This window comes from Pithys albifrons, chromosome 1 (assembly GCF_047495875.1).
Source record: "Pithys albifrons albifrons isolate INPA30051 chromosome 1, PitAlb_v1, whole genome shotgun sequence".
NCBI lineage: Eukaryota > Metazoa > Chordata > Aves > Passeriformes > Thamnophilidae > Pithys > Pithys albifrons.
The window spans coordinates 73,585,033-73,599,477 of NC_092458.1; the positions used below are offsets into that span (position 1 = coordinate 73,585,033).

General features: G+C 40.6%; 1 protein-coding gene across 8 annotated transcripts in view; it reads right to left on the minus strand.

Annotated features, from left to right (window-relative positions):
- The window catches only part of YAP1 (Yes1 associated transcriptional regulator), an 88,607-nt gene extending 74,302 nt beyond the window's left edge, over positions 1-14,305 (minus strand). For 6 of the 8 annotated variants that reach the window (XM_071555222.1, XM_071555210.1, XM_071555215.1 and 3 more), the window contains exons 1-2: positions 13,707-14,305; positions 10,568-10,815 (exon numbers count right to left, since the gene is read on the minus strand). In XM_071555222.1, coding sequence (XP_071411323.1) covers positions 10,568-10,815; positions 13,707-14,024 — 566 coding nt within the window. In that variant the 5' untranslated portion in view covers positions 14,025-14,305. The remainder of the gene's footprint in view (positions 1-10,567; positions 10,816-13,706) is intronic. The other 2 variants (XM_071555195.1, XM_071555181.1) reach the window with 1 other exon arrangement.
- Positions 14,306-14,445: the final 140 nt, after the last annotated feature.

Sequence of the window (14,445 nt, forward strand, 5' to 3'; positions counted from 1 at the left end):
ACACTATCATTTGATTCTGCAGCCTTGCTGTAGGATTCACTGGAGCTGATCTAAAACACAGGACAGGAGCAAATGACTGACAAATTTTTCTTTAGCAGAAATATTGCCTCAAATGGTATGCAAGATTTATGCTAACCTAAAAGGAAAGCTACTGGTCCTAATGAAGAGCAAATGAAAGGACTGTTTTATGAAGCACAATGTGACAGCATCAGTTTCTACTGGCACGGCACATTAACTTAACAACACTTTTTGGAGTAATCGATTTGATGAAGTAATTGCTTCCAAAAATTTGCATCTTAGTTATTTTTCTGTGACTTGCAGAAGAGACAGATCTTTAGCTGTAAGTAAAGAACTGAACTCCATCCTATGCAATAAAAGAACACCTTTTACCAAAGGTGTATCTTGCAGTTTGACTAAACGAAGAGACAGTAGGGGCCTATGCACCTCGATATGGTAGGTAGGCAGAAATGGAAAATTTTAATTGACAGTAGGTATGTAACTAAATGGTTACATTCAGCTCATATATACTTCACTGAAGTATTCTAAGCTCTGGTAACTTCATATCACAGCTGCAGGTAAGGGCAATAATGATCAAATTTACCTGTAGAAATCGGAGAGAAGTCAGTTATTTCAACTAGTTAAGAAGCAAAAGCACTATGTATTAGCAAAATCCTACATTTGCTCGTAACTTCCACATAAACAATTTTACAAAGTTCTAGGCAAACCACACACATCATGGAAAAGCAAGAAGCATCAACACAAGAATCTCCTGTATTTCAAATAAATTCCATATAAACATGTATGAATGTTTGCATGCACAAAACAAGAGCTCAATAGTTTCTTGTGAAGATAAGAGACTTCCTCCCATAAACTGGTTCATATAAAATTTATCTATTACAATTTTCACTTTATTGCAACTCCATCAACTATTTGGTAAGTTAGCTGTTACCTTGGCTTGGAAACCATTTAAAATCCTCCCCCATAGGTTTCACAGAGCAAGCATTTAAGGCCATTTTGAAAGGGCAAAGCTTGGCACAGACCAGAGCCTACCCTCCTACTCCAGTAAGACTGCAAAGTGAAGGAATCAATTAAAGTTCACACACAATCTCCAAGTTGCTTACCATCACAGCATAAACAGGGTTGAAACTGTAGCCCTCAGCAAAAGTCACACAAATAGTTGCACCAGAAGAAAAAAAAAACACAAATCCCCCTTATGTTCCCTGCTCCTTATTACAGCACAATCTTAAAAACAAAAGTTGTAAAATGGATACCACAACCATGAAACTGAATTAAGACTTTTTTCCTGATGATATTACCACATACTACCAAAATTTAATTCATTAAGAAAACAATGAACTGTCCAAGTTCCTCAACCAATTTGTATAAAACGAAGCTGATCATGCCAGGACTTACCTGATGGGATAATAAAAAAATCGAGACAATTTTGAATTGCCAACTACTTTTTAAAAGCACGTAATTAAGCCTTCCTTTGACCTTGTTAAGAAGGATGCTAAAATGTTAATTCTTAACTAACTGTTTATGCTAAGGTCTGTTTCACATATTCTCTTCCTTATGCGTAACCAATGTCTAAATTATCAAGATATTGTGAAATATCCAATAGATTTTTTCCTAGTTATTAGCCATTACAGGAAGAGGAGGAAAAAACCAAACAAAACACAAAAAAAACCCAAAGAAAATCCCCAAGCATAAAGATTAACAGTTCTCACAGTACTATGAATCTGAAAGTTCCTGCCCTCTGTTACCTCGTAATTATTTGGTTCCAAAATCTTAAGTCTGTTTTAGAATAGTTTTAGAATTACAATCTCATAAAAAGTGAAAACCTGAAATATCAATTATGAAAGGAAACGCTTACTTTAGTTCAAACATTAAACTCACTGGCCAGAAGTGATATACACAGAGAGAAATTAAGTGTGCATGTGTTTAGGGTCAGAAGGCACAAAAATGAAATGTGGCTCCACACTGTTGATTACATAATTATTCCAACAGCAATGTAACAAAAAGCTTTCAAAAATCTATCCATACAGGAACTAGTCCACAGGCAGTTTTAGCTTAGTCAGGCTCTTGTGTACAAAGCCCTGTAGCCATGGAATGCGCTATTAACCATTTTCCCTGAAGAGTGGAAGGATTTAAAACATGTTATTGTTAAATGAATATAACTCATCCTGACCCAAAGGCCATCACAGAAGTCAACAGAGACCTAAACTCCAGTTAAAGCATAGTATAACTTTTTTATCCAAACACATTTTTCAAATATATATATATATATATAAAAATGTATTTTTCAAATATATATACAAAAAGGGCCTATAAAGTTAGGCATAGAACACTCTTCAAAGCAACTTTGTAACAGCCTTTTATACACCAGACTACACCTTTTTAAGTACACGTAATTCCACATACATAACTCATGCAAAGCTGGTTGCTCTCAGAATGACAAAGATTTTGTAAATAAAACCCACTACTGTATAACAGGTTCACTGGATATTTAGGTCTACCAACTATATTAACTATACCATCAACAGTGTTAGCAAGCAGAGGAAGACATTTCTCTTTCACTCTATTTTTCACCTTTTTAAAGACACTACATAAAATGCTGGAATCAAAGGAATCGCAGAGGACTTGCCAACCAAGTTCTTCAAATAGGTACAACAAATTAGAAAAAAATAACTGTGAAGAGAGAGCCACTAAGAAAATACACATGAGCTGCATTTATTTCCTTTACCCAGAGAATTCTGTTTTGCCAGTAAATCTATGCTTGTTTGTTTTCAGATGCTTTATTCAGTTATTGATGTCTGATTTTACAACATATCCAGAAAAGCTAGAAAATTTACTTAGCATTTCCATTGCAACAGGCATCCTTAAAGTAGCAACACTATTTAAACAAATCTGTTTAGTGCAGACAGACTCACAGCAAAGTTCTCCATAAATCAGAACTCACTGGAGATAAACTAGCAATAGTAAATGACCTTTAGCTGACTTTCCTATAAAACAGTTCAGCAGAAAAAAACTGGCTTCACAACCTCCATGTAATAATCAGTAACTATACTGAACCACTAACACCAATCTAAGTTACCAAACAGCATGTCACAGTCTCGACAAAGGGGATCTTGGTCTTTCACTATGACACAGCGAAGTCTCATTAGTGAAATTAAAGCAAAGTCCAAGAGTGTTTTCAAGACAGCTTTGTTTCCTTAGCAACTGGCATGACTGACAGGCAGTATACTGGTAGAAGTCTTACTTTACAAGGCAGCTTTATATTATTAGCTTGACTTAAGCCAGCAATTTAGAAAACCTAGCTATACTTGCCTGAAACACAGCCTGAAGTAACTTAGTTAAAAGCCAAATAAAACACCAGCAGAGTGAATCCCAGAAAACAGACTCCAAGAAGCTCTTCAGGAGGCCGAAACAGCGACACAGCTTAGTCACGCCTTACAAAAACTTCTATTCTCCAAATAAAACTCCAGTTTTCTTACCAAAAAGTAGCTGTGAGATACCATTTTCATTTTAAAGACAAATTTCCCCCATGCTGTAGATTCCTATTCAAGTGCTTAACAAAAAATATCGTTCATCTGATAAATTTCCCAGTAGAGCCCGACATCAACATGAGGTTTAACAGGCTGTTTGGGAGAGGATGTCCAGCAAGTACATGGCATCTATCTGTTAACATTCCAGTACACAGTCTTCTCCCAAGAATTTGTTTCCCATTATGTAAACCCTCATGCTGTCAAATTTCCCCTACAAACAATTCCATCTTTCTCTTGGGTCAACTACATGGTACCCTGGCCATGTCCCAGAGGCACCTGCCAGACAACTGCCACTCACAGAAATCTCCTGTAAATTTCCTGCATTCAAAGAAGTGACATTGTCTTTGGAATTTACATGAGAAACTGAGTCATGCAAATATTAGCATTTATACTATCATTCACAGCTTGCTGGGGGCAAAAAGAAAAAAAAAAAAGGAAAGGAAAAAAACTACCACTTAAAAAAGGGAACAATGTTTACTCAAATAGTGAAAGACAATGAGTTCCACCATTAATGAGTTTGCTATAGAGGTTCATGTGAATTGTACAAACAATAAATGTAAATATGTTGGAATGCATGAAAACACAAGGGCACAAATTAATAGGAGAACTGAGGAGCTACCAGTTTCAAAAGGTTAAACTAAATCTAATTACATCATCTGAATTTGTTCCCAGCTATGAAGATAAACACATGCAGTGGTCTGGCCACATATAAAAAGAAGACAAACATCCCAGTTTTGGCTGGCAGATCTCTACTGCCGTTTACATAATTTTTTGGTCTTTTCTTTGATTGGTTGTAAGGGGTGGAGGAATGTCTAGTCTTAATCAAGACCTTGAAAGAAATTGCTTGTAATTCACACTAATTTTAACAGTTACTCTTCCACCTCAACCCTAAGCAACATATTTTGCTCTCCTGGGCATCATCCCCCAAGTGCTTATGTCTCATTTGTGAAAATATTTCTTTGAGAGCAAAGAACTCTGCTTTAATTTTACATGTAACCCAGTTTAGGTCCTGCAGTTAAATATTTCAGCATTTCCAGTGCTAATAAGTTACTTTCTAAGAGTCTAGTCTAAAAATGGATAAACTGAGTGAAAAATTCACTTTGCTTACTCTGTCAGCTTTTAAAAATCCAGCTGTTGCGCCACAATTCCAGAGGGAAACTGAGCAAACTATAAATGGAGGCTTTACATTTAGAATTTTAAAGCTACCGGGTTTTTTTTATTTCCAGAAGTGAAAGATAAGACAGTAAGAGATGAATCTTGTAGAAGTAGGTAAGGTTTTACTCACAAATGCCACTGATCAGTTCAATAGTATTTACCCATTAGGATATTTTGAAAAAAAAAAAAAATTTGGTGGTGAGGGGTAGTGCCCAGTCTTACTTAAATGGGAACTTTCAAATTAACATAATTTTATCATTTTACTGCTTTCTATTGAGTAGGAATTTCCATGATGTGACTGAGGGGTTACAGATTACCCCATGCTACAAACCAGATGACTACTAAAAACCCACAACCATAATTCTTTGCCATCTTCAGCATACAGAAATAGAAAAGCAAAAGGATAAGAGTACAGAAGAGATTCTTCATGAAATACCAGTTCTTGTTTGTCTTCAGAAGAAGTCAAGACCTGAGAAAACAGAAGTGGAGCTTGATGCTAATACTTTTAACCAAATATTAACCTCACAAAATTTTTAATAGGTAGAATTGCAGAAGCATCACTTTTTAAACATGAAACTCTGTTTAAACATGTATCAGAATACTCTTCTTATTACTCATCACAGACACTTTGCGATATTTTGTTACAAAAGACAAATTTATAAATCTTTATCGCAGTTACTGCTTTCAACATAATACAAAGTTGTCAGACCCCCAGTAAAATAAAATTTATCTCAAACTTGATTCAGGAGATAGGAGAGCATTGCTATAAAACAACATGAGGCATTTAAAGCATGTAAAGAACAAATCAGACACTATAAAGCACAAAGACTATTTTTATGAGAGATAAGTGAAAGACAAAATCTGTGGGAAGAAGAAAGGTGCAGACCAACAGCCAGTTAAAAAAATCCTCAGAGATAATTTAATTATTGACTTCCAACTAAGTGCCAGAGATTCTATATTTTTCCCAGTTCTAATTTCTTCTAGAGATAATAAATGTCAATATGTTTATAAACGAGAGAAAAATATACTTTTGAAAACCACTAGATATAATTTTGGTTTACCGGAAATCACATCTATTAAACTGCTTTTGGAATAGCCTTGTAAGATCACCTCGTATAGCAGGGTATTAAATCCGTGGATATATCACCATTTGCAATTTTTCTTAAGCAAAACAAAACCAAACCAAACAAAGCACTGTGTGCAACTGCTTTCACTGATGCCCACCAACTAGGCTGGCTGCAAGTTCTCCAAATTCATACTGGGCTGAGTATGTACTTTCATCCTCCTCTGAGCTCAGCCACAGTGCTTACATAAATAAGGCAGGTTTGCCCTTATTCTTCCTCAGCCCGTTTAAAGATAAAGAAGTCTTTAGTACAAGTGCAATCTCCAAACAGCTTGTGCTATTGTTCTTTCATAGGACTCTTCAAAGTAAAAGACAGAAGGAAAAATATACACCTAATAGTACAATGACTGTCTTCTAAGACACAAAGAAACACCCTTAAGTTGTCAAAAACAAGCAAAAAGTGTTTTAACTAATATTACTTCAAAAGTGTACTTCAAAAGTGTTTTAACTAATATTACTTTTCCTTAGCTATGTTCCAAAACTGACACTGCTCATTTTTTTCATGGCCTTTTTTGGGTTGATCTTTGATCTTATGTTAAACAGTCAAATCATCAACATAAAAATGCAATTAACTTGACATATTCCAGATCAAATTTAGCAGAGATCTCTAACTGCTTTTTAGTACAAAAAGCATGAAAAAGTGGAGAAACCCATCAAAACTAGTGGTTGCAATTTTGATTTCCAACAATACTGCTATTTTACTAACCAATTAACCTGAACTATAAACACAAGAACTCACATTAACTTATGATTCTGAATATGCATTTCCCCAGTAAACTGATGTATTCAATGAGATAAGCAACTGTGGCTGTGGTTTTTCCAATAAACATCTTCTGTCCTTGAAGACTAAGATTACTTTGGTGGGGAGGAGAAGAGAAAATGATATTGGTGGCTCCAGTCAGGTGCAAAAATTGGATGAAAGAGAAATTTAACAGCATCACTGGATAATTTTCCTGTGTGACATGAGGAAATTAAAAAAAATTTAAAAAAAAGCATAGCAACAAACTTCCTGGTTGTGTTAAAAAAAATTTGATTTTATAATGTCCGAAGCCATAGCTCTGTACAGAGCACTAAGAAATGTGTAGCAGCAATCTATTTTTAAGGTTTCTGCCAGATGGGCAGAAACACCTCAGACATACCCACAGACACTAATGAAAACCACCTTGGCCTCCTTCAGGAAGTCATTCAACACTTCACAGAAAAAAAAAATCGGAAGTTGTTGATAAACTGCTTGCAAGAACTACTTCCTGTAGGAAAAATAATTACAAGACTTGTTTGCGGGACAGGCAGTTAACTTTTTCTCACACTATAGCATGAGAAGAGGTATTACACAAGCTTTGGAAGAATTAAAAGCATAACTCCAAGTTAAAATGATCTAAGACTAATTCTAAATCTGAGCAAAACTTATTTTTTCTTTCTGCAAGTTGTTGTCTGCTACTCCCATGCCATATTATCTGCTGCCTCGACAGAGATTCCCCTGTCTTTCTCCACAGTTCACCAAAATGTCAACCAGCAGCTGGCTAACAGGAAGTGGTTAAAAAGCAATGCAATTGACATCACCACACAAACCGAGCATGGCTTTTTACTGCATGTTTAAGAATGGGCTAAAGCCTCCTGCACAGCAATACTGAGATGACTCAGACGTGACCACTTACTAACGAGGCGAGTCTTAACTGATGAGTTCAATTTAAGGAGCAGTATAAGTAAAAAAGAGGATTAGTTTTACCAGCTGTATAATAGCGGGCCTTAATTCACTGCTCAAAATCATCACTAATGGAAAGTCATACTCAGCAGTACAGCTCCTAACAGTGGGCAGCATGCTGACGAGTGGAATTCTGGCAACTCATACGTTGGACATTCATACATCAGGGGGTCTGTTTATCTAGCTGACAGACTAAGAGTATCTCTGGTTCACTACCACTCTCACCTTCTTTTTAATATGAATATGAGGGGTGTGTACATAAAATACCTGGCCAAATAACTCCGTGCATGTATCTGTATTAACATACATACACACACAGGTGATTAAATGTTTCCTCTCCCACATAAACTATTTTCATTTTCTTGCACAAACTACTATGCTTGCAGTGCTGGACCCATTGATTAGTGGAAGTGACTAATTCCAAAGTGTGTTAAGTATGGCACTCTATTTTATATTACTCTATTTGCACCATAGTATATATATTATGATTATTATAACCATAAGGCTTACTGACATCTAGAAAAAATGTAACATTGTTACCTATTCTGCAAAGACCTTTCTAGAGCCTGGTTACCAGACTGTTCATGGAGTGGCTACAGAACAGAGTATGTGAAAACTGAAAGCAATGCAGCCAACTTTAAAAAAAAAACCTGAATACTTAGAAGAGACGCTAAAACTCTGCATAGGGTAGCAGGAACCACTCTAAATGTACTTCGAATCAGAAATCTTAGTACTCACACTTTAAGCAAATGTTTGAGGTATAACCAAGCAAGAAGTTACTTTTTAATGGGCTTGTGGATGTGAGATAGAATTTATCACTCAACACTGAAATCTTTTAATATACAAACCTGCTACTCAAAACTAATTCTTACATTTCTTGGATTTCCTACACATACAGAGCAAACATTTTGCTAGCACTTGAAATGCTTTTTACAAACCTTCATGAACTCCAATGAAGTTGGTGGATCTCACCTGTAGAGAGTATTAAGAAACCTTTGAGGAACAGATGTTCTTCAAGTGTGAACAGAGCCTTCCAAACTGTCCTCAGCCTCTCCCATGCTACACATCACCCAAGGAAAGGCAAAAGAAAACAGCCCATTATGCTGTTTAAAATCTCCCAAGGTCAGCATGTGACCCAGCAGGGAGAGGTTCAAAAAGTACAGCCTTTATTTTTCTTCCTAACAACCTGGTTTGTTTCCACTCCTCTCCCCTTCAAGACACATCCTTCACAGCTAGCAGCTCTTTCAATCATTTACTTTGGATGTCTGCTCGAGAACAAACGATCTTGCTCATGCAGATGAGTTTGCCAGACTTGTGTGTACTTTCCCCTCTCAGGCTCTTTATTGTTCTTGCTGAAACCTGACCCTTTGAAATGGATACCAGGACACCAAGAAAGGACAAAAAAACTTGCAGAAAAAAAAAGATATTTTTCAGTAATGATCAAATGGCAAAAAAAAGCTTTCCAAAAACAAATCTTTCGCTGATTTCACCTGAATACACATAATTTAAAAAAATTATTTTAAGAGCATGAAGACATTTTTGTTTCATTCTTCTGTAAAACTGACCATGTTATCAAAAACAAACACTTGTGACAGTAAAACTTAAAAATCAAACATCAATTTTCTGTGCTTCATAAGCTGCTCTTTAAGAGCTCTCACTAACACAGTCAAAACAAAGTTTGCTTTTCATTTCAAAACACAGTCTGTTCTTTCCTCAAGGTCCAATGAGTTAGTTTTCAAATGGCATAAACTTACATTTCAAAAAAAACTTCTACTTGTGCCTGCTGAAAAGCTCACATTCTAGAACACGCTTTTTAGAAAATATCCCATCCTCAAGCTCCATAGCTAATGCTTATTTTCATGTTCCTAATAGAGAATAATCATTCTCAAAACTAATCAGTCCTCAGGCTTAAATAACATCACACAACTATTGCAACCTCTTTTTAGTTTAAGAAAAAATAAAAAGGTAATTTCTCTGCATGAAAACACTGCTGCTACAAGAACAAGAAACATTTTTAAGAAGTTCTGCAAGTTCCATTTTCATTGCAGGGAATTTAAATTTGTTTTTGAAGCTACAGAATCAACTACTTAAGTCAGATGCACATATTAATGACAATGTCTAAGCACGGAAAGGTAGGGAAAAGGATGTTTTTCTTGGCTGAAACAAGTTACATAAGTAACAGTGTTGACTCTCCCAGCCTTGAAACTGAAATATTTAGAGACCATTTAGTTGAATAAAAAGTTCAAAATATAGTCAAAATATTTGCGGGCAAATTATGGTCTTGGTGGGTACACTTTCAGAAAGAAGGACAAGCTCCTGCTGCTTTAGAAAACTGCACAGAATAAAAGGAAATGCTCCCTGATGGATTAGGTGTCAGATGGCTGGCATGGGTAACCTCTCCTCAGTTATAGAAAAGGTGATACCAACTTCACTGTGTGAAAAACCTACAGCTGTCGGAACACAAAACAATGTTAGAAGTTCTGTAATTTCCCTTTCACTGCAGGGAAGGCAGAGAAATTACAGACCCGAGTACTGCAATCAAACACTTATATTAATTTCCTCATGAACAGAGAGTAAGCAAAAATGTTTTGATTGCGTATTTAAACAATTGTCATAAATCAAAAGAAGTCTTGATATAGTTACTAGAAGACTCTGTACTAAAAAAATGAGGTAAAATGTATCTTGCCCTGCATGACAACTCTGACAAGATTCAGCAAATCCAAAAGCTACAGTGTTTAAAAATCACTGTGTGCATTTCACTGATTTTCAGTAGACCATATAATGGCCAACATTCTTCAGCTAAGATTAAGATAACACGAATATTCACAGAATATCATACAGATTTTAGAAAGAGCAGGTAATTGATATGGGAGAAATACTGAAGTGGTAGGGCCTCCTATTTAAAAATCAGGAGCATATTTTTAAAAATACGTATTTTAAACATAATGAAATGTACTAAAGTTCAAAGACTGAAAAAACAAACAAAAACTACATACCACGAAACACAGGAGATACAACTAACTGAAAAGAAGTATTACTTACTTAAGAAAGTATCTCTGTCCAGATGGTGTCTTAGCCATCTCCCAACCTGGTGGCAAAGGTACATCATCAGGGATCTCAAATGAAGACTGGCGGAGATGTTGAGAAGATGGAGCTCCGGGTCCAGTCACTACTCCGGAGGGTGTAAGCGTCCCTGGAGAAACAGCTCCCAGCTGCAGTGATGCTGGAGAGGAATGAGCCCGGACATGTTGTGGGGTCAGCGCTCCTGCTGTCCCTGCATCAGTGCTAGCCTGTCAGGAGTGAAATTATTTCCATTAAGATCCTTATATTTCAGCAAAAATGCAGCTGTCAAACGACATACTTTAAATGAACTTTTCAGGAGAAATTCGCAAGTCAGTAATTTTAAAGTTCTGCTTATTTTCCAGTTGTTACTGTTCGAGAGAGCCTCCAAGTAGTTTCGTTAATTAGCATCACAAAAGCCCTTGCGTAAGTCAGGACATATTAACACGAAGTGCCAAGCACCCCCAGTTTTATTTTGAAAACTAAAGTTCTTACTACTTGGTGCAGGGTTAAATAAGAAAACTTGCCCACAGTCAGCAGACCTCACACAAGAGTGGTTCATTACTGGACTGCACCCACTCACCACCATCACACCCACTTTCTTCTGGAGGAGTAATTTCCCACTCTCTTTTTGAAATGGAGGTGTGGGGGTTTCAAGTACACGCACACATCTCCTCTGTAGGGGTTCAAAAGACTACACAAAGAGAAAAGAACAGGAAAATGCCAACTGGCAAAAGTGAGTTCCAATGGAGGAAGACTCACAAATTCAACCATAAAGAAAACCAGAACAAGAAGACTGAACACAAAATTTCCCAACAACCCACATTTTAAGGATATAAAGGTCTGTCCATGCTTTATTCAAAGCAAAGCATCAGTCAACTGTTGAACCAGTCAAACAGAAACGACTCACAAAACCATTCACCATAGTCATCACTTATAAGGACATAGAATGTCCTTGCCACTGGTAAATATAGGTGGTCCACCATCAAACAGAAAAAGCAGCTCTGAAAACTTGATTAAAGTAAAAATGGCTTTTTAAAATGTAATTGTCAATTAACTGGTTTTATAGATACACCAGAACAACATGGACACCTATAATGAAATGCATGTATCAACCCTTGTCACACCTCCCTACACAAGGTATTGCACCACGTGTGAGGCCCCACTTCCATACTCTGCAAGACACCGACAATTCTGCTTCACTCCATCTGTATGCAAGCACACGGGAAGTTTCATGTATTCAACTGGAAACCAATTAGCTTGCATTTACATTTAAACAAAATAGGCAAGTAGCAATCAACTACATTTGTGACATTTTAAGTCCTGAGAATCAGGGGAAATTACAGAAAATTAAAGACCTTTTCTTTAAGCAGAATGTTTTTGTGACACAGCTAAGCAAAAAGGAAAGTGAAAACAGTCTTATTTTAAAAGACGGTCCACCATGAAGCAAATGATTCTCCGGCTCCATCTGGATTTCAAGTTTGTACTTTAAGAACTGAGTGGTACAAGGAACAGTGATCCAACTAAATATGCATTAAAGATGAAGAGTAACATACACAAGGCAGATAAGGCTAAGATTAAAAGAACAAGCTGTATGAACATCACACTCGATAAGTGAATTTCAAACAAGATAGTTATTTAACTGCAGTTACTCTATTTAACAAGACACAACACCAAGCGTTAGATGAATGTCTACCCGTTCAGATTTGTACATAATGGAACTGCGATAAGACTTGCACAAGTTGGAAAAAGACTACACATAAAACCTTATTCCTCGCTGGAACTCAGTGTGTTAGTAAAGGTCTGCAACTCAGAAGTTAGCAAAATTACAGAAGTAACTCAGCTCAACCCCTTCCAATTTTCTTTTCAGTCTTGCTATATGAAGGCCAGACTGCTTTCTCGAGTATTTGGAAAATGAATTAACTCCTAGGCTGGGAGAGTACGTGCCAAGGTTCAGACTGGGATGAATGTCAGAAGTCAAGTTATAAATCCTTCAAAACAGAAGTTTAATAATGGAAATCTTGACAGACCCTTAACAACAAGAGTACCAGGCACCAGTACACACAGCGAGTTTCACTCTTACTGAATACACAGATAAAGTGACAATAGCCAATAATAAATCCTATTTTATAGCTTAGCAACAAAGTTCATTACTTAATAAAACTTGAGTAGGCAGGCACAGCCTCCTTCCAAAAACTTGGCAACAGCAGCCTAAATCCTAACTTTCAGTCGCATTCGCAGCAACACTCAGGTCTTGACAGTAAACTCCCTCTGCTTAAAGACCAAACGTCCCGAGCGACGACCCTGTCCCACATCCCCTCCACCCCGATCCTCCCCGGCCCTGCCCCCGCATCGCCCCTTCTCCCCGGCCCTGCTCCGCCTCCCCTTCTCGGCCCTGCCCCGCATCCCTCCCCCGCTCGCTCCTCGGCCCTGCCCCGCATCCCTCCCTCGCTCCCTCCTCCCCCGAGCCAGCGCGGCCGCACAGCTCCGAGCCCGGCAGCTCCCGGGATGCGAGCGGCGCGCCCGGACGGACCCGACGTCTCGCTCGGGAATTAACTTCGGCCGTACGCGCGTGTGGATGTGGGGGGTTAATCCCACCCATCCCAGCGCAGTGCTGAAATGGTGGAAAAGCCACATCCATATAGTCTGACGGGGCGGGGGTGGGGGGTGTAGGTTTGGCAACGCCTCATCACCCCCCTCCGCAGAGGGCAGGGAATGGGACCGCAGAGAGAAATCCTCCCCGCCTTCCGATCAAAGCGTTTTCACCCAAGTTTTACAGGCTCATCCCCACGGCCGCCCTCCCGGCGAGGCCGAGAAAGCCAAAGAGCGGATGTGGAGTCCGCGGCCCCGCCGGAGCCAGGGACGGGGCCAGCGCCCTCCCGCCGCGGTCGCCGTCCCCGTCCCAGTCCCAGACCCGCCGCGAGCGGCTCCCCCGCTCCCGGGGAAGCGCAAACGCAGGGATGGGGCGCGGAGCGCCTCGGCAGCCCCGCCCGGCGCCCCCCGCCCCGCTCGGCCCCGCGCATTGCCGCGCCGGCCCCCTCCCCCACACGCCTCCCCCGGGAAGAGCCCGGCGGCGGGACAGGGAGCACGGCCGGGCCGCCCCTCCTGCGCTCCCCCTCACCTGGCGGGAGTGGGCCTTGGGCTCGGGCGGCTTGAAGAAGGAGTCGGGCAGTTTCCGCAGCCGCATGGGCAGCGTGTGCGGCACGTTGGCGCCTTTGGGGTTCATCACGGCATTGAACAGCGCCTCCAAGTCGGTCTCCGAGTCGCCCCGCACATGGACGATCTGGTGCCCCGCCGGAGGGGGCCCCGCGCCCGGGGGCTGCGCCGCGCCAGCTCCGGTCGCCGACACCGCGCCCGGCGGCTGGGGCTGCTGCTGCTGCGGGGCCGGGGGCTGCGCTGCCTGCGGCGGCTGCTGCGCTTGAGGCTGCCCGGGATCCATGGCTCCGTCGAGACCCCCCGGCGCGCTTCCCTGGCGGGGCTCGGCGGCTCAGAGCCCGGATTCCCAGCCCCGCATGCCCCGCTCCCCGGGCCGCGGCTCGTCCTGCTGTCGCTGGTACTTCTCACCCTTCAGTCGGGACACCGACCTGGTCGCAGCAACTGGCAAAACAACTTTTGACCGTGCGGCGCTTACCCGGTCCGGCCCAGCCCGGCCGGCGCCTCTGTCCCGGCGGCGGAAACTAACTCACACAACACACCAAACAAAAGTTCGCAGTTACGCCCGCCCGAATCACTCACTCTCCGCCGCCGGCCCCGCCCTCCTGAGCCCGCCCGCACCGTATCCGACCGAGGGAGCCTGTGACTCGCCGCGCTTCTGCGCGCGCCCGCCCGCACCGCCTCCCTCCCGGGGGCTCCCGGCGGGG